Source organism: Cyanidioschyzon merolae, chromosome 5 (assembly GCF_000091205.1).
Source record: "Cyanidioschyzon merolae strain 10D DNA, chromosome 5, complete genome".
NCBI lineage: Eukaryota > Rhodophyta > Bangiophyceae > Cyanidiales > Cyanidiaceae > Cyanidioschyzon > Cyanidioschyzon merolae.
The window spans coordinates 476053-494894 of NC_010131.1; the positions used below are offsets into that span (position 1 = coordinate 476053).

The following is an 18842-nucleotide window of genomic DNA, read 5'->3' on the forward strand; positions in this document are numbered from 1 at the left end:
CGCGCGCTGTAGGACGGCGCTCGGAGGACGAGGAGATATGGTCGATGCATAGGCACACTTGGCAGCGGTCAAATGTCACCGCTGTGAAGCGCGGACCCCAGCTGTACACAAAAACAGATGAAAACAGCAAGCGAAGCGCGGATCGCGATTTTCACCTGTGCATGGTTTGCGTGACCAGCAGCCGGACGCAACGGAATCGGAACTCGAATGCCGCCATCAACAACCCGCGAATGCTGAGAACGGAACCGAAGACTCACGAGAGACCAGCATATGTAGATCAGCAGATAATCGAGAAGGAAAGAAAGTAGTCTCAGAAAATGCACTCAGAATCTGGTATTGGTGATACGAGCACGTGATCAAAACGCTTGCGTTCTCGCCCGCGTCAGCAAAGTGATCGCGCGCATCGTTCCCCCACGCTGACACGCGTGTCCAGCGAGCTGCCTGCCAGGCACGCAGACGCGCACGCATGGCGGCGGATCGCGAAGGCGCCACCGCCGCGCTTCGGCGGCGATGCGCAGGAGCGCGCGGCGATGCGCAGGAGCGCGCGGCGATGCGCAGGAGCGCAGCGCCAATTCAACGCAAACAATTTCCGTTGTATACGATCATCTTCGGATTTTGGTTGAATTCGTTTGTTTCGTGCCTTTGAGGGCACCAGAGCAAGTGTTTGTGCAATGAATTCGAGTTTTATAGTTTCCCCTGTGTACAAGAGTTGTAATTTGCGGTGTCGGGCTCTTTTGCTACGAAATCACTGCGCTTTTGGGTCGAACGTGAGCGGGAGCGTGAACCGCCAGTGCACCCAGTTCTGGCGTGCACCGCAGCGACGTGTCTTGCGATGCGGCCTGACAGCTACGGATTCTGGTCGGTCAACGCTTCCATCGCCCAAAGTTCGAGAAGAATCTAGCCGGAGGTTCTCAGATCAGGAGATCGCGTCTGAAACCCCGCTGGTCACCTTGCTCTACGACGGTGAATGCCCGATCTGCATGAAGGAAGTACGCTTCCTACAGTCGCGGGACGCGGGCCGTGGCCGTATTGCATTCGTTGACATTACGTCGCCAGACTACGACCCCGCGAAATATGCCGGTATCACGTTTGAGCAGGCAATGGGCCGCATTCACGGTATTCTCCCCGACGGCACGGTTGTGAAGAAGGTGGACGTCTTCCGAGCGTGCTACGAAGCAGTTGGCCTCGGCTGGCTTTGGGCAGTGACTAGCGTTCCCCTGGTGAAGAAGTTGGCGAATGCCGTGTATGACTTTTGGGCGGATCGGCGTCTGCAGTGGACCGGGCGCGGCACGCTCGAAAGCGTACTTGCAGCACGCCGCGGTGCAGCACCGGCCGCCGATGGGGACGACTGTTCCGAACGCTGCGTGATCGACTGGGGTGAAGATGAAGAGCCGGAGGAAAAGAAATAGTTTTCTTTTCAAAGGATCTGCGAACCATTGAGGTCATGCATGACGTGAAGCTGCGTTCGTTGCGCGCTGCGAGCACACCGAGCGACGGCGTTGGCGTCGCTTAACGCATTTGCGGACTCGCGATGCGCGGTTGGTGCCCACATCGAGTGCGTGCCCCAGCGGCGATTTGACCGCACATGTGCCAAGGCTGGTCGAGTAGGGAAGAAGGTTGAAATATTTGGAACAAATAGATTATTATGGACAAATGTGCATGCATATGCCCAGATTGACGCTGGTTCCTGTTCCCCCATGCTATGTAAAGTTGTCAACACTCGTACGTTTCTCTTTCCAACAAGGTGCCGCTGTTTCGCAGCGCTTTGTGAGCGTGAGCTCCAATGCACGCGGGGGCTTTTTTGTCGGCACAACCAAGTGGTACGCTGGGTTACACGGCTAACCTTTGCCAGAGTTCTTTCGGCAAGCACTTGGATGCTCACTCTACGGCGCTCGGAAGCGCTGTACCCGCTTTCCGACGTTCACGTCACCGGCGGGGCGCAGGCGCCTTGCTCCTGCGACGCCGGTCGCTCCTCGCCGAGTGCGAGCAGCGTGGCAGACTGCTCAGGTCCGCAGCTACGAAAGGACAGAGGGACGTCGAAAGGCACACCGCTACAAAGACGCTGGTGCTCACTCGACCGGTCTTTTACTCGAGGTGTCCTCAGCACCACAAGGCGTTCGAGAGACCAATAGCACGCTGGATGCAGGCAGCTTCGCTGTCGAGAACAGGCGGAACAGCGCGTGCCTCGGTGCCAAGCTTCCCGACGGCGCTGCGCCACATTGCGAACACTCTCCAGGAACCGCTTCAGTACACAGACTTTGTTGCAGTGGAGCGCGCGCGTCGGCATGTCGAGGCGCTGCTGCGGGGCGGGCCCCAGAACCTACCGGCTTTTGAGTTTCTGGCACCTGTCTCCGAGGAAGCGCCGCAAAATGCTCGCGGGCCGCGGAACCGCGCAGCGCCGTCGCGCTATCCCTCGCGAAGCCCGGGCGGTGTTGCACCACCCCATCGCTACTATGAGTTACGCTTGCGGCCACCGGGTGAAGAGATCGTTCTGCGGTCTAGCGATTATAAGGAGCGATGCTGTGGGCGCATGGGCGAGGAATGCCTCGCTAGCCAAGACTCGAATGGTGTCCAGTCATCGAGCGGCTCTTGCGAGCGCGAAGGGACTGCGTTTATTCGAGTTCCAGGGGTTGTAGATTGGACGGCGAAAGGCGCTCTCGAGAAATGGTTTGCACGAGCATCTCGTTGGCAACTGTTTGACGACGGCACCTTTGCTACCACCCAACGGCCGGTGATTGAGCTTTCCCATCGCGAGGAGTCGGCAGCAGCCGCACCGTTCGCTGAGCCAGTCGTTGGATTCCGGATACATGATCGCCAATGGAGCCGCTACCTCTGCAACCATCCACGCGTCATCGCGATCGGTGACGTACATGGCTGTATCACAGAGCTGCAGGACCTACTCCGCGTCTGCGACTATCGACCTGGCGACGAGTTGATTCTGCTCGGAGACCTGGTAGCAAAGGGCCCCGATTCGCAAGCCGTCGTGCAAATGGCCCGTGAAATCGGTGCTCGGGCCGTGAGAGGCAACCACGACCACGAGGTCATTCGTTGTCGGGAAGCAATGATGCGAGGCCACGATCCCAGCTACGCCTCCGTCGATCATCAGCGTATCGCGCGGCAACTGAGCCAACAGGAGCACGAATGGTTGCGGAGCTGCCCCTGGTACATCCGCTCAGAGGATCTGGAAACGGTCTTTGTTCACGCCGGATTCCAGCCGGATGTGCCTTTCGAGGAACAGCTGCCTCGCCACATGATGAATCTGCGTTCTGTGCTCGAAAACGGTGCTCCAAGCGCTCGCCACTCGAATGGCATGGCTTGGGCGCGCCTCTGGAAAGGTCCGCTTCGTGTTGTATTTGGACATGACGCATACATGGGCCTCCAGCTCTGGGACAAGTGCATCGGCCTGGATACCGGATGCGTGTATGGTGGTAGACTCACAGCGCTGCTTTTGCCCGAAAATCGCCTGATATCTGTCCCTGCACGAAAGATGTACGTTGCTCCACGCAAACGAGGATGATCATTGCGCACCAGAACGGACAAGGGATCGAGCGAGACGCGCCTGTGCAGTGCGCTGCTGATCTTGGGTCTGCGAAAAGATGCCAATGCGACTTGGCGTTGGCGAGATATGTATCGAGCATTCGCCACACGAAGCTTGCGCATGTATCCCGGGTATTCGATCTGGAGATTGAATCCATGCAGAGAACTGATAAGTGCTCGCACATCGAGGCTGTGGATCGCACGAAAGCGCCCTTCCACGAAGGACATCACGAGCGCTTTCCGTTGTATATCGACGGACTCGGTCTAGATCCAGAGACGTTGCATTGACCCCATTCTGCTCATGAAATTCATGGAGAGCAATGATGTTACGCGCGCGCCTCGACGTGGACGGCAACGATGCAAGCATTGCTCCAGCGGCGACAGCGCACTGGTCTCTCGCTCGTGTCCGTCGTGAAGGCGCATTGCAATGGATATGTGCGAGAGCAACATACGATCTTTACCCGGCAATCATTCGGGAAGCTGCTGCAACAGCAATGATCCCCGTGGAGAACCCGAATACATACCATCACCTCTATTCTCGTATTCGCAAAACTCCTGGATACGCGTTGAAAAAGTGTGTGCGTTTGTACCGGAAATCAATGCATCCCGCACATAAACTGCCGCACAAATGTTTAAGCTTCTGTTTCCGCCGGCTCATCGGCTGACTCCTGTTCGCTCGGCTTGCGAAAGTCCACCATAACCAGGATTTCTGCGAGGATGATGAGAGCGAAACTTACCCAACTCAGAGCCGCTGGTGTATTCACGTACGAATCGCTGGACCCCACAAGACTCTTGTAGCGTGCCACGCCCACGCTCATGACCACTGCGAATGCCAAATACCACAAGATGAAGAAACCGTTCACAACGAGTTCTATATAGAGAATTTCCTTCTCCAGCATAGAGGTAAACAAGCTCAAGATCAGCGCTATATCGAGGAACAAGTACCCGACAAAGCCGATAACACCAGCCGCTATGCCCCACTGGCAGAAGCTCAAAGAAGTTTCATCGCTGCTCAGGGCACAAATCTTGATACCGAAGACGGAACGGTATAGCTTTGCTGCAATAACCGCAAAAATCGTCAAACTAAACACCCACACCACAAAATAGAGAAAACACCTCACCAGCCCCAATGGGCGCGAAGCTGCTTTCGTTGCCATATCGTTCTCAGTTTTCCGCTGTTCTCGTATCCACTCGAACGTGCCTGTGTACGACGCCGCGTGCACAACGCAAAGATTGTATACGCACGCTGCGTGCATGCTGAGTCATCGACGCTCAGCGCGCGCACGCCTGTCACGTCGAGCAGCGCGGCGGCGGCGAACACCAGGGCCACGTGGCCGCATGTCTAGGCGAGATGAGGGACGGAGTCGGGGCCGAGGGTTCCTGTGACACGGACACGTCACAGGGGGATGCGTCACGGCATGGACAGCACCCGACCCGAGATGTTGAGATACCTGATCGGGAGCGCGCGTCGACGTGCCCGCTCGAGCTGCATCGTTCCCGAACAGCATGCTCGTGATTGCCTACATGAATAGGCAGTGCCGCTGCTGACGTAAAACTGGGCGTTGAGGTCGCCTGCGTCAGGGCGCGCCAGTCGGTGAGTCAGTCAGTGCGGCGACGACGCTGGCGCTGAGGTCAGCGAGTCGTGCTTTATGGGGATATGGTTAGCGAGGGCCCTTGTACTGCCTTTTTGCGCTGGACGTGTGCGTGGTGTTCGCTGGGGAAGTATTCCGAGTGCCAGCAGCTGCCGGACGGAGGTATTTGTACGGGTTCAGAAAGAATCTTGAATCTGTGCCAAGCACAAGTTGTGGGTGCGCGTTTACTGCCTGGGTCCGACGCTTCCTCGGTAGGGACGGTTTTGCTCGTGAGCGATCGGTAGCAGTCTGGAAGCCCGTGAACAGCAGATTCGCGGGAACGACTCCCACCGAGGATCGTTCGCGCTCCAGCGAATGGGGATTGTTAAGGAAATCGTTGCCTCTGGCGCCCGAATCATCGGCTTGTGGGCCGTTCTTTTTTGGTCCAGCGCCTGAATACCGCTGCCTCGCAGTGAAGCGTCACTGGTGTTCCCGTCCCGAGTCGCCACGAAGATATCGTTGTCGACATTGCGTGTCGCAGACGGCTTGAGCTAGACTCGTACCCGTATCCAATGTTGTACAAGGGAATGCAGCTAGCGCTCTTGCTTCTTTCCGCCAGATTTGGGATACTTGTATGCCGTGCTTGTCGCTGTTGTGCGGCGGACCGGCCCTCGCCTCATCGACTGCGAATTGCTCGGAAGCTTCCGTAGCCGACATGCGCTTTTGGCTAGCACCGCCGCACCTCCAAGCACATGTGTCTGTGCGACCTGGGGGATCCTGCAGAAAAAGCCGCGCAAGCGACAGACGCCACGGAGTCTCATGGCTCAACCCGTGTCTCCGTTGAAATCGAATATGCATGGGAGGCCCGGATGCACGACCAGTATTCGTGAGGAACGAGCGCGCAAGCGAACGTTTTTATGTTTTCAAATGCTTGCCGCCACCTGGTATAGACATGGCAGACTTTCCGTCGGCTGCTATCTACGGGCACGGGCTTAGCGCATCACACGGATGCAAGATGCATTGCTCGCGGCTTGTCCAACCGAGACAACGCTTGCGGTTTCCGTTGTACGTGACGTGTCTCTGAACGCTCCCTCCAGTAGTGATTGGTAAACGCTCGCGTCCTCCTAGCGCTTACGATACCGACCAGCACACACACCACACCAGGTTAAGGCGAGTTCATGGTTCGCGCATGCCGTCCGGGCGAGCGTGACCTCGTCCGTTTCATTCGTTCCCGCTGCGTTCCCAAACGAAAGCTGTATCCGCTCGCCGATGTACACGACAAATCCATGGATGCACATGGGACGACTCTGGTCGGAACCGCAAATCTCTCGCGATGGACGGCAACTTCGGCGACGCCTTTCCGCATCCCGCATGGTTCCATCAACGCCTTGAGAGCCAAGTCCCCGCGCTTTTCGCATTGTATCGGGCACACAGTTACTCGCCCGCTAGATAACTGGTTTGTTTCATGGATGTTTCGACAATATCGAGAGCCAGTCCTTTTTGTATAGAACATGAATGAAGAACTCGAGACCGATGAGTGAGAAAATCCCGATCCAGGCACCACGCTTCAGCACATCGATCGTTTCTGGAGTGTACGATGCCGATGAGCCACTCGCGTCACGAGAGCTCGAGCCCTCAGCGCTCGTTCCAGCTCGCCGGAAGAGCAAGTTTTTCAGGAACGTCGACGCGGAGCGATCGCTCTCGGCGTTACGCTGCTCTGCGGTACTGCGTCGTATGTCGCCGTCTGGTGGTGCAACGAACGGCAGTGGCGTCCCTAGTCCGGGGCGGACGTTTTGAGTGAGACGGCGCCCTGCCGCGCGATTGCTGCCACGCTTTCCACCGCCACCGCCACCTTTTCGGGCGTAAACGTTCCAGCCGTGGGCGCTGGCAGGTGCCGTCTCGCCGACAGCGCCTGTGTGTCGAGTGCGGACGTACCGGTGCCGGTCGAGCACGCCCTGCCCAATGAACAAGGTCCTCTTGTTTTCTGAATGCATTACACTCCAAAACTGCACCGCAGGTCCCGTTCTTGCGGTTAAACTTCACGAACACGGCTCGCACAGCACCACGTCAGTTGCGACTCGTCTGGTACGCAACGTTGAAGCGCCAATAGCGTCGCCCACGAGACACACAGGCTTGTTTGCGCGTGTCTCTGATTGCACCAAACTCGCTTTGCAACGCTCTCCCAAGCTAGGGCACCCCAAAAAGAACCTTTGTCGCAGCACAAACAACCCGGTGCACACCAATCATTGACCTCAAGCGGCCAGTGCGCAGCCGACTCTCGACCGGCCCCGTCTCAAGCAAAGTCCTGAACAATACCCGTATGTTTTTGATGCGCAATGGATCGCGTGCCAATCCGCTAGCATTGACCAAAAGACCAGATTCCACGTTGAAAGAACGATGCCGCTCGCCGACGCCCTCTGTAGTGCGGCAAACCGGGTCTGTCTCCATACCGCATTCGCACCAGCGTCATGGGCGCTATCGCGGACGATCAGGGCAGGCACTCGGCGCACGATAGAACCTACGGAACGACCGGGACATCCGAACGGAAGTACAATTCATGGAACGTGAATGTAGGGTGCACGATGATGATGATGATGATGACGACCAACACTGTCCCGATGGGCAATACGCATCCCGGAAACTAGGATCCATGGTCCATGGAAACGTTCCGTGTCCATCAGGGAAATCGCCTTGCTCCGCCAGCGTGATCATCAATGTCCATACTATTCCAATAAAGTTCCATATGATGCTGCCTGCCCATGCGCATCGATGTCGCCAATTGCGATCCCGGCCTGCGCCGGCCTCGACGCCCGCCAGCCTGTGTCCTATCATCGATTCAGCGTCGGGCGCAGCGGGACTCCTGCGATCATCGGCTGGCGCGTTCGTCCACGTGTGCCTAGCGTACGCCACTGGCAGAGCGTCCGGGAACGTTCACGTGTTTTCCTGGGGCGCAGGTCAGTTGACTCTAGTTTGCGTGTGTAAGCGAAGCCTCAATACATTGTATCCTCTGTTTCATGTCCTTAAACAAGGAGTTGCGCAGCATCAAAAAGGCTGGCTCCCAGGAGACCTCGACTGAATCTGCGGTCTACGTGTGCGGGTACTCGATGGAGCCCATCTTGAGGCGCCCCTTCCCCGACGAGAACGTTCCACTGCACACGCTCTACGACATGTTCCTACGTGGTTGTCGGAAAAGCGGGGACGCTGCGCACTGTCTAGGGTATAGAAATAAGCAGCGGTCTGGGAACTACGACTGGTTGACCTATGGGCAAGTTCGAGAGCAGGCGGTTGCCGTAGGTGACGCGCTCGTGCGCGAGCTCCGTCTCCAGCGTGGTGACCGCGTCGGGATCTACGCGAAGAACTGCAAAGAATGGATGATCGTGCTTTTGGCTTGCTCAAGTCGGGGTTTGGTTCCAGTTCCCGTCTATGATAGTTTAGGCGCCAACTCAGCCGCTTATGTTATTGAGCATTCTGGTATGCAGGTGCTGTTCACCTCGGAGGAGAACCTCGAGCGGGCACGCAGTGCCGTCGGTTCTCGTGAGGTGCAGCTGATTGTGCTGGACGCTTACAAGCCTATGGATTCTTTGATGACGTTCCAGGACTTGCTCGAGAAGGGAAGTGCCGAGCATGCTCCGCCTGATTCAACTGAGAGCGACGATGATGAACTGATGGTTATCATGTACACCAGCGGCACGACAGGAACGCCGAAGGGCGTGATGCTCAAGAACGAAGCGTTGCTGGCGGAGGTCGCCGCACTGCAGCGGGCGACCGATGCCTTCCAGATCCCGATCGGCCCTGGTGATGTGCTGTTGTCGTATTTGCCACTTGCCCATATTTTCGCTCAGGCAGCGGAGACTCTTTGGCTCGTATCGGGTGCATCGATCGCGTATTATGGGGGTGATGTGAAGCATCTCGTCGAAGATATTATGGACGTGAAGCCGACGGTATTTATCGGAGTTCCCAGAGTTTTCGCTCGATTCTACGAGCAAGTCCAAAGTACGATAGCGGAACGTGGCTTGGTCGCGCGAACGCTCTTTCGCATAGCGTATTCGATGCAGTCGGCGAACGTTCGCGCGGGAACGCGCAGTCGGATTTGGGACCGCTTACTTTTCGAAAAGATACGCGAGAGACTATTTCCACGTGTTCGATTCTTTTTCTCGGGTGCAGCTCCGCTTGCTGAGCATTTGAATATCTTCATGCGGACGGTGTTCTGTGCGCCAATGCTCCAGGGCTACGGCATGACGGAGACGACTGCAGGCGCGTTTGTGGGCTCGCCGACCGACCGACCCGATAGTGTGGGTGGCGTCATGGCTTGCTTTGAATTCAAGCTCGTTGACGTACCCGAAATGAAGTACACACATCGTGACAAGCCCTGTCCACGCGGGGAACTGTGGCTCAAGGGGCCAGCCCTCACATGTGGCTACTACAAGAATGAGCAAGCCACCAAGGAGGCGTTCCCCAATGATGACGGCTGGATGGCCACTGGTGATATCGGTCGCCTTAATCGCGACGGAACGCTTTCAATTATCGATCGCAAGAAGAACATTTTCAAGTTAGCGCAAGGTGAATACGTGGCCGTTGAAGCGCTCGAGTCCGAGTATCAAAAAGCGAAAGGTATTGGACAAATCTGGGTATATGGGAACTCTATGAAAAGCTCACTCGTGGCGGTGGTGGTTCCCGACCCCGGCTACCTGCGTCGACAGGGCCTCATTGCGGAGACCGGGCAGCTGACCCAGCTCTCGCCATCTACACGGGAGAAAATCAAGCAACAGCTTTTGAAAGAACTGCAGGCCCAGGCCAAAGCATCAAATCTCAAGGGCTACGAGTACGTGAAAGCGATCCACCTGGAGACGGATTTGAATGATCTCAATCAAGGATTTACGATTGAAAACGACTGCCTCACACCCACGATGAAGTTGAAGCGCCCCCAACTGTTGGAACGTTATCGTAAGACGATTGACCAGCTTTACAAACAACTCGGGGAATGAGCGAAGACCGGATACGCCTCGCGCGTGATGCCCACTGCAATGAACGCTGGAAAATCTGTACCTGGACGATGTTTTTGTTTTTCTTCGTTTGTCTCGCAGATGTTCCATAACACGAGGTTTGTATCCTATCGATTGGTGAAAGGTGGCGGTAATTCGCTATCTCATAACTTGTTGCTTGCGAAGAACGGCCTCAATTGAACAAGTCCATTGTTCTACAATCAGCAGGAGGACACCTTGCTCTGCTCCGAGTGCGTGTCCTGGGCATTGTCGTGCACCCAAAACAGAGCTTGTCGAACGCTATCTCCACAACCGCCTGTTCGTCCATGCTCTCCTCTCTAAGCGTGTTCCAGGGAACACGAAGAACACAACCCACAGGAGATGAGTTCTCTGCTCCACTAGAGAGAACGGCGATGCAGAGACACGAATGAACGAAGAAGAAAGCGCGCTTGTACGCTGGACAAGTCGTGCACTGAACAACGCATGACCGAATTCGCAGTGAATCGTGGATACGTATAACAGGGGGCACGGGTGCATTCGTTTCACTCGAGGGCAGGTGATTCGGGAGAAATCATAGTACTACGTATGGGTACGCTTTTGATACCCGTATACCGTAATTCGTAAAGAGTTGACAATGGAGAATGGCGACAACAACAGCCGCCCGAGCTACGATGCTGTCGTGCGGTCGCAAGTACATCGCTGAGCGAACAGGAGCGTCCATTTGCTCATCGTTCGTCGAATCACGCCTTGTGGCATCTGCTTCTCGCATGCTTCTGAACCGCGCCTAGACAACGTCGGTTTCTATCATTCAAAAGCGGCGAAAGCGTAAGCGATGAATCTTGGTATTGGGTTGCGCTTCGGGTTCGTCTGTTCTCCCAGGTTCGATTGACTCGAGGGCGTCCTCTCTCGAATCAAACGCCAAATTTACGCTGACAGATCAGGTGACGAGATGCTCGCTTCTGTAATCCACACGTTCTTCGACACATCGTTTTCGATATGTACCAGTCCGGATCTGCTGTGTTGACTCTCTGCTTGTGCGATACCGGGAGCGACAAGGTATGCTTCTGCCTGGGGGTTTTCTCGCATCGGGGAAAGTGACGAAAAACTGTTTGAGAATTCGTCGATACATACTTAAAGCATGCGGTTCGCGCTATCCCCGTCTACCCAGTGTAAATACAAGTGTGTGCACGTCTGTGGATCTCGGAGAAACAAACGAATGTGGCGTACCATCACCACATCCAAGCCGCACAGCCAAACAGCGGAGAACAAGACGGAACTGCACGGCAATGAAGAGCAAGATGCTCCCGACGGGCGGACGTGTAGGGCCAGGAGCGAAAGAGGCATCTGGAGCGGACACATCTCTCTGAAACCGTTGCCAAGGCCTCCATCCTTGAGCAAATCGACAAGCCGAGTCTTGCGTAAAGTGAGATGCTGGATACCAATGGGGATCGCTTGGTTTCCTACACGAGGACGGCTCGCCGCTTTCCCCTCGCGCTGACACACCTCGTGAAGCATCTCTTCACACAAGTGCCGAACGCTATGCCACCAGCTGTCCACGTTTCTTCGGTACTCTTTCGATGAAATCATCGTCCGACAACAAGGGTCATGTCCGGGATAGACGGCACAGTGCTGTCTGATTGTAGGATCAGGGATTTGCACATCCGCTTCTCAGCGTACTTTGGCGTGTCGCCGCTACCCGTCGGCGATCGGAGCAACTACAGCGTATATCGAAAAAGCATCAAAAAACGTCGAAAACCAATACCCTAGACGGGTCAATGTCGAGCGCTTCCTGAATCGTCCTCTGGAGGTCTAGTATCCGAACTTCCTTGGCCGGCAAAAGCGCGGATTTATAGAAGGGATGCATCGCTTTCGAGTGCCGATCAACGTCCAGATGACTCTCGCGGACAACTTATGGCAGGAGTCCACGGGATTGCGTTGAAATCGCCACCGGTTACATCCGTACGCAGCCCAGAATCGTGCATGAGCCAACTCGCTCAAAGCGAAGGAAAAAGGTAAATCAATCGAACGTCGTGCGATTTCCTGGTAACCGCTGGCGGTGACCCCGCTGGTTCATGCAAACGCTGCACACCTGCTCCTTTGAGTGAAGCGTACACGCGATGCAGAAATTGATTCTATACGATTTCCGTTGATGCGTTCAGGATGCTATTGTCGCATCACGAGCACGGGTGTATGCTGAAACGTGAAGAGAAGAAGAGCGCGAAACGAATCCCTATCCACTAGATGCTGGGCGTGAAGCTGACCGCCGACCTTCAGATGACGAGTATATCAAAAGTCAGATGCTCGTCATGGTGTGCTGCTACCAGCAACCACGCACTCGCAAGCACTCTCTGCACAGAGACCTGAGAACGTCTCGATGCACATTCGGAAATGTCTTGTGCTGCCTAATCCGCCATCGGCCTCGTGTCGGGGCGAACGTTCACGGGCATCGGTCAGGACTCGGTATGCGCATTGCGTTGAAACACGGACTACTTACGATGAAAAAATCAGTGGTCAATGGAGCATAACTGGATGCTCGCTTGGAGCCACGCATTGATGCGGTACCGTTCAGCAATCCAGTGTGCCTCGAGCACCGTATCCATGCACGTCGAACGACCTTTCCGGACGAGCGTTGAACGATGATACCAGTTCATTCTTCGATATCGCTGGATTCCTGACTCCAAGACCTTAACTGGAAATCGGGTGCTTCGTGTCGTCGACCAAGGGATCGGCTCGTTAGCCATTTCGCCTTGGCGCTCCCGGCACGCTTCAGCGAGTCCAGAGACGGGGCAACGCGAACCGGATGTCTCGCAGAGTAGCTGCGATTATTGGCGCGTCCCATTTCAAGTGCATGATGCTCCAACTTTCATAATACGCTGTGACGGACACATCGATGCAGCCGATTACCAACGGATTCGTAGACCTGTTGATGACGATTTTGATGAAGCATACTCCGCATGGACACAGATGCGCGGGTCCTGTCTGTCATACGACCTGGTACCTGGCCCGGAACACTTCATACTCAATTGTATGCGCAGCCATCTCGTCTCCAGGTCGGATGCAATTCATTTACCCCGTTCTAGCATCCAGCACCGCAACCACGGAACTTTATGCCGAGTGGATTGTGAATACGATGCCAGAGTGCTTCGCACCCTGGGCGTTGCTCGGACATGCGCGTGACGAAAGCATCACACGATACGCGAAACGCATCCAGTCTGTGCCATTCGACACAAGGACGATAGCCGGTTCGCCACTGAAGCACCTCCTCGTATCTGCAGTGCGCGCTGACGCACATCGTTTGTATGCATTGCACAACCCGGAACTTGCCTCCGGCGGTGCATGAAGCGGCAGCGGCCGTCCGCAGGAATCCCATGGCAATGGCGACGTCGGGGAGGCCCAGAGTCCTCCCAGCGCCTGTTCTGGACACTGAGTAAACGCTCCTTGCTTGCATGCTTGCTTGCGGGCGTTTCGTTTGCCCTCGGTCCGCAGTCACCTTTCCGATACACCACGCGTCTCTAAGTCTTTTTCTTGACGCCTTGGCTCGTGACGTTGAATTTGACCAACAAAATATCTCCATCCAGTACCTCGTACGTCTTGCCCTGTTGCCGATACTTGCCAGTTGCCTTTAAAGCACTCTCAGAGCCAGCATCTCGAAGATCATCATAGTGCATCACTTCAGCGCAAATGAAACCTCGTTCAAAGTCGGAATGAATCGTTCCAGCAGCCTGAGGAGCGAGTGTCCCTCGTCGGATTGTCCAGGAGCGTACCTCGTCAGCTCCAACGGTGAAAAAGTTGATCAGATTCAGAGCCTGGTATCCGCCGCGGATGATTTTCGGCAATGCCGATTGGGTCTCGTGCTGCGCTAGGTAGGCATCGACGGCCTGCTTGCCTTCGTTGAGCTCCAAATCCACCAGACGCGCCTCGAGTGAGGCACTGAATGGAATGACGGGTTCGTCGCCGGCATATTCCTTGATGGCGCGCAACCATTTGTTCTTCTTTCGAATGTAATCGTGCTCACTCAGGTTGACCAGGTACACAACGGGTTTGGCGGTGAGGAACAGATGCCGGTTGAGCACGTCGATTTCGGCGTTGCTCCAGTGTCCGTGTCGCACTGCCTGTTCCTGTTTCTCGAGGAGCTCGATGACTTTGTGCAGCGTTTCCTCTTCGATACGAAGTTCCTTGGGTGCCTGTTGCCCAGCGCGCGTGAGACGCGCTTGTACGTCCGTAAGTAAGCGTTTTGCGCGTTCCAGGTCCTTGAAGCGGAGCTCGTCGGCCACGATGCGGAGATCTCTCACAGGATCGATCGCACCTTCGACATGAATAACCTCATCATCGTCGAAGGCACGGCATACATGGTAGATGCCGTCGACGGCCTGGATATTGGACAGGAAGGCGTTGCCGAGGCCCTGGCCCTCGTGGGCCCCACGCACCAGCCCAGCGATATCCCAAACCTCTAAAAAGGCCGGAACGCGACTCGTGGGTCGATAGAGCTCACAGAGCCAATCGTAGCGCTCGTCTGGGAGCGGTACTCGAGCCTCGTTTGGTTCGATTGTGCAAAACGGATAGTTTTCCGCAGCAACGTTCAGTTTAGAGAGCGTGTTGAAGAACGTCGACTTTCCCACGTTTGGCAAGCCGACGATGCCCATCTTCAGGTTGTGGGAGAATCGACCAAGAATAGGCCGTCTTTCCCCTTCATCTGTCCTTTTCTTGGGTGCCATTTCCGAGACTCGAACTGCCGTTGGCACACCAGTTTGTGTGCTTATTTAGGGGAAAGGTTGCGAGGTGCACGGCGCTGTACCTGCACCAATGCCACTCGTTCGAATAAGGCAGGGCGTCGTTGCGTCTGCGAAAGCACCGCATCACGAAATGCGGGGGGGATGTTATCAACTCGCGTGGCGAGGCTCAGGCATCGAACTGAGTTTTCTGGGACGCAAGGCTGATTCCGGCTACCAGAGTAGGAAGCTCGCCTCTTCAGTGGCGAATGGCTCGTGCGGGCGCTAGCGTCCAACTTCGTTGCAGCACAGGGCGTCCGTGGGAAGTTAAGAAGCGCGCTGGTGGCTGCTCTGCGAGTTCCGCTACCCCCAGCTTGGCGCAAAGTGCGTCAACGTCGAAGGTGTCCAGCGGACCTTGTCAAGGATATTCTTGTCGCTGCGGAGCGATGCAAGAACTGCAGGGTGTTTAGCTCTGTTCGTCGACGTACGACGCTGCTGTTTCCACGAGCGCTCGCACAGGTGGCAGCTCTGTTGGCAGCAGCTGGCCCAGCTTCTATGCCCACGGCAGACTACGCTGGACCGGAACATCTACTCGCGCGTATATCTTAAAGTTTGGGTCTCTTATGATTGTCCTTATCGAGACCAGCCTTTGAGGGCATTTTATGCGATTGTATCCTTTCTGGTGCTCTTATCTCCGGTTTCAATACGCCGGACGCTTCTTTCCCTGCAGCTCCGTTGCAGACCGTCGAAGCCTGTGGGGTGCAGCAGGAACGTCCTTATTTCGCTCTGCATGGCTATTGTCGATGCGGTTCGTGTACGGGTGGAAGCTGCGCCTTGCGGTTCGTTTGCAACATGATCCTCTTCCTAAACAGCTTCCGCGTGTTCTTCGCAGCGTTTGCTTGTAGCAGATCTCGAGTTTTATAATGTGACCATTCGTATCTCCTCCATACAGTGCACTGCGACGCCTAGAGGCTTGCTTTGCTGGCCTGTACGTGCCCTTGACGTGCTCGGGAGACGTCGCTCGATACCCTCCTCCGTTTCCGCGCCCGGTGCCGTACTCGCCGTTCACGAGCATCGTCTAGGAGGTTCCCTCGACGAGGGCGCTGTCAGCTGCATGTGCAAGCGCGCACTGCTGCCTTCAGAGGAGGTTTTTCGGAACGCGATGTTCGCTGTGATGAAATACGTACGTGAAGAGAAAGTCAGGCTTGAGAAGAAGCTGAGAGATCTCGATCCGTGTACATCCCTGACCCGCGCAGAGCGGTACCGTACTCTGCACTACAAGCGATACCTGCGATGATGCAGTTGCAAACGCATGACCCGTTTTGGTGCAAATAGGAGACACGGGAGCCTCCGGGAGCATACCCCATGAGAGGTATCAAGCTGCTGTCGAGTGCTGCTTCGTCGATTGCCTCAAACATAGGATTGCTTGTCTTTCGATGTAAATAAGATGTTTCGTGTGAGGGATTCAGTTCTGTCTCGAAAAGGGCCGCAGATCGTGCCGCCAATTGGCATCATCGAGCCTGTTTTGCCCGTCATTGCACCAGCACGAATAGCAGTGTCCATGAGCTCCCTCGGAGCGGAAACTTCAAAAACTTGAAGCATGCGTGATTCGCGCAAGCTCTGTATGAGGAAACGAGGCGTATGGTTGACTGTACGTAGGAATTGTCGGGATGGTATCGACAATGTAAGAAACCTCTGTTTGCGGGCGTAACGAATCAGTTTGCGTCCGGTCACGTAACGCACTCTCGATGCAAAGCATTGGAAGAGGCATCCAGAAAAGCAGACGGAGAATCCTAAAACTCCGAATGGATACAAAGGCCCCTTATTTTTTTTCATTCCCAATATATCTTGGGTGCAGAGCTGGAGCAAATTTCGGAAACAGCCGCAAGGCAGGAACGCAGCGGTCAGTTTAGTGATGCTGCTGATTCTGACACGGGTGCAGACTCCCGCACTGACGCGACGCCAAACGCTTTCTCTTTAGCACAATTCCCAAGCGTCTACGTAGGCTTTGCGCAGCTTTTTTATAGCTGAGGGTAAGCTGTTAACCACTTTGCGGTCGTGCATACTTCAGATTTGCTGCGAGCAGGCTCGGAAAGCTTCGCTTTCGTGGGAACGGCGCCACGTCATGACAGATTGCCATGTCAACAATGATGATCCACGAATGCGTTGCGGGCGGTGATTCTTTGAACGCAGAGCAATTCGTAAACACAGCGACGGTCGGCAACGTTTTCTGAAATGGACATCTCCAGAATGCCACAAAGATCCATCACGAAATACAGAGCCTTAAACGGGATATCAGACGCAATGCGCAACCTGGACACTGCCGTTTCCAAGGTCGATGTCTCCGTTTCGAAACGCTAATGCAAAGCGATTTTAGCGTATCGGTAAACTGGAGGTCCATTAGCGGCCGCCGTGCAGAGGTACCAGGGGCCGCATGCGGCGCTTGCAACCATAGCCACTCAAAATCTTTTCTGATCAGGTTGTTATTCTCGACGCGTCAACAAACAAAGCAAGACAAAAGCCCAAAGACGTCCTCGGCCGTGCAGTGTGGTGTCGTCATTCCCTTGGAGATGTCATAAGAAGCGATTGTACATGCGGCTGTTGAATTGTTTACGCAGCACGGGCAAAGCGCCGCTGGTTCAGCTGGAATCTCTCACTGAAGAAGCACTACAGCCAGCATTTGACCGGGCGCTTAAAGCACATCGACAACGATCCGTATTGGCGCAACGCTGAGCAGCATACGGCGCATCACGATGTGAGCGGGTGCAAACGCAGCATCCCGAGCTGCAGGCCATCCGTGCAGGCATGAATTCTGTCTCGCAAGGCCTGCGCACCCTACGTCACCCAGTGCTAAAGGCAAGCATGAAGCGACTGGTGTGTTGCTCGCGAACGCATCGGTATCGCGCATTACACCCGGTAGTCACCAGTGTAGGTGCATTGCGGGTGTGAATCCCGCACCAAGTACGATTACATAGATATGCCTCGCCTAGTCCCATGGAGCAAGCGAGGTCATACCAGAGCGTGGATCTACCGCTACGATGTCCTTTGCGCGCAGTTGTTTCCGTCAGTCCGGGCTCCAATCTCGCAGAGAATGCCAAAATAGCTCTGTTGGGTATGTTACTGCTTGCTTCCGATCACGACGGAAACTGCTGTGAAAAAATTCCGCATGGGAGCCTTGACAGCCGCTCTCTGCGTTCTTCCACACTCAGCATACATCTTGTATCCAGCAAATCCATGACAAGCGCACACTGCGTACGCAGGGCGCAGGGCTTCATGAATATTCTAGGGTGTATCCTCGTTAGCTGTCGAGGTGGAGTCAGTGCTGCTTGCTCCGATTCGCACCAAAGACTCACGGAGCGGTCGCGAACGTAAATAATACAGTTTGTTCCGATTGTATTTTCGTTGTTCTAGAATGCGTGCACTCTGAATCCATGGCGAATACGCCATGATAGAGTGCTCCACAGCGACACCGTCGTAGACGTTGCGAATAAGAAAACTCGAGTTCACACTCCGGTGTCGGGCGGCTATGCAGAGACCCACTAGCGTACGAAGTGGGGCGCCCGGATCCGTCATACTTGTACGAAGTTTGAGCTCCACAACGTCGCCCGCTTGGATGTTCCTGAGCAAGTCGCCGTGCCGCGCCTCGCCACTGTTCACAAGCCGCGTGCACTCTTCCTGCTGCAGGGTTTGAAGCAGCGATTTGGCACGTTTGACAGGGTTCTTTCGTTTAGGATAGCGTGGGAGCGTGTTGTCAGGAGGCACATATGGGGCGTTATCTCGTAACCAGTTTGTCTCTGCGCTGGTCCGGTGTGGACGTCGGTAGCTCGCAAGCAAGGCGCGTGTCGCTCTGAGCAGTGTGTTCATTTCCGCGCCAGCCGCGGCGAGAAAACCCCTCTCCTGGATCCCAGCACGGTTTGACTCGTCTATCTCACAGATTTCACTTCTCTGTATCGTTTCTATGCAATAAAAGGCACCCAGAGGCAAGAGCCTGCGAAACTAAGGTTCGGTTAGACGTGTATCGACTGTACGAAGACATAGTTGCT

The 18842-nt window shown here is 55.3% G+C and overlaps 8 protein-coding genes and 1 non-coding gene across 9 annotated transcripts, besides 2 other annotated features; 4 read left to right on the plus strand and 5 right to left on the minus strand.

The window, feature by feature from the left end:
• Positions 1–671: 671 nt before the first annotated feature.
• CYME_CME180C (hypothetical protein, conserved) lies at positions 672–1409 on the plus strand (the record flags this gene model as incomplete). Its single annotated transcript, XM_005535615.1, has 1 exon — positions 672–1409. One exon carries the CDS (start codon positions 672–674, stop codon positions 1407–1409), a length of 738 nt encoding a protein of 245 aa, XP_005535672.1.
• Positions 1410–1783: 374 nt separating this feature from the next.
• Positions 1784–3517, plus strand: CYME_CME181C (similar to serine/threonine protein phosphatase; the record flags this gene model as incomplete). Its single annotated transcript, XM_005535616.1, has 1 exon — positions 1784–3517. The coding sequence occupies one exon, from the start codon at positions 1784–1786 to the stop codon at positions 3515–3517; it is 1734 nt and encodes a 577-aa protein (XP_005535673.1).
• Positions 2584–3319: a sequence feature (possible transcribed region).
• Positions 3518–4169: 652 nt separating the features above from the next.
• CYME_CME183C (hypothetical protein) lies at positions 4170–4694 on the minus strand (the record flags this gene model as incomplete). Its single annotated transcript, XM_005535617.1, has 1 exon — positions 4170–4694. One exon carries the CDS (start codon positions 4692–4694, stop codon positions 4170–4172), a length of 525 nt encoding a protein of 174 aa, XP_005535674.1.
• A 349-nt stretch (positions 4695–5043) lies between these two features.
• Positions 5044–6237, plus strand: CYME_CME184T. The gene has a single exon (XR_002461253.1). It is a non-coding gene; the product is annotated as a hypothetical transcript (transcript).
• Positions 6238–6571: 334 nt separating this feature from the next.
• On the minus strand, positions 6572–7102 carry CYME_CME185C (hypothetical protein; the record flags this gene model as incomplete). Its single annotated transcript, XM_005535618.1, has 1 exon — positions 6572–7102. The coding sequence occupies one exon, from the start codon at positions 7100–7102 to the stop codon at positions 6572–6574; it is 531 nt and encodes a 176-aa protein (XP_005535675.1).
• Positions 7103–8122: 1020 nt separating this feature from the next.
• On the plus strand, positions 8123–10093 carry CYME_CME186C (long chain acyl-CoA synthetase; the record flags this gene model as incomplete). Its single annotated transcript, XM_005535619.1, has 1 exon — positions 8123–10093. One exon carries the CDS (start codon positions 8123–8125, stop codon positions 10091–10093), a length of 1971 nt encoding a protein of 656 aa, XP_005535676.1.
• Positions 10094–13166: 3073 nt separating this feature from the next.
• CYME_CME187C (hypothetical protein) lies at positions 13167–13664 on the minus strand (the record flags this gene model as incomplete). Its single annotated transcript, XM_005535620.1, has 1 exon — positions 13167–13664. One exon carries the CDS (start codon positions 13662–13664, stop codon positions 13167–13169), a length of 498 nt encoding a protein of 165 aa, XP_005535677.1.
• CYME_CME188C (GTP-binding protein of Obg family) lies at positions 13603–14805 on the minus strand (the record flags this gene model as incomplete). The annotated part of the gene is made up of 1 exon (XM_005535621.1): positions 13603–14805. The coding sequence occupies one exon, from the start codon at positions 14803–14805 to the stop codon at positions 13603–13605; it is 1203 nt and encodes a 400-aa protein (XP_005535678.1).
• Positions 14806–14972: 167 nt separating this feature from the next.
• Positions 14973–16247: a sequence feature (possible transcribed region).
• Positions 16248–18081: 1834 nt separating this feature from the next.
• Positions 18082–18663, minus strand: CYME_CME190C (mitochondrial ribosomal protein L19 precursor; the record flags this gene model as incomplete). The annotated part of the gene is made up of 1 exon (XM_005535622.1): positions 18082–18663. One exon carries the CDS (start codon positions 18661–18663, stop codon positions 18082–18084), a length of 582 nt encoding a protein of 193 aa, XP_005535679.1.
• Positions 18664–18842: the final 179 nt, after the last annotated feature.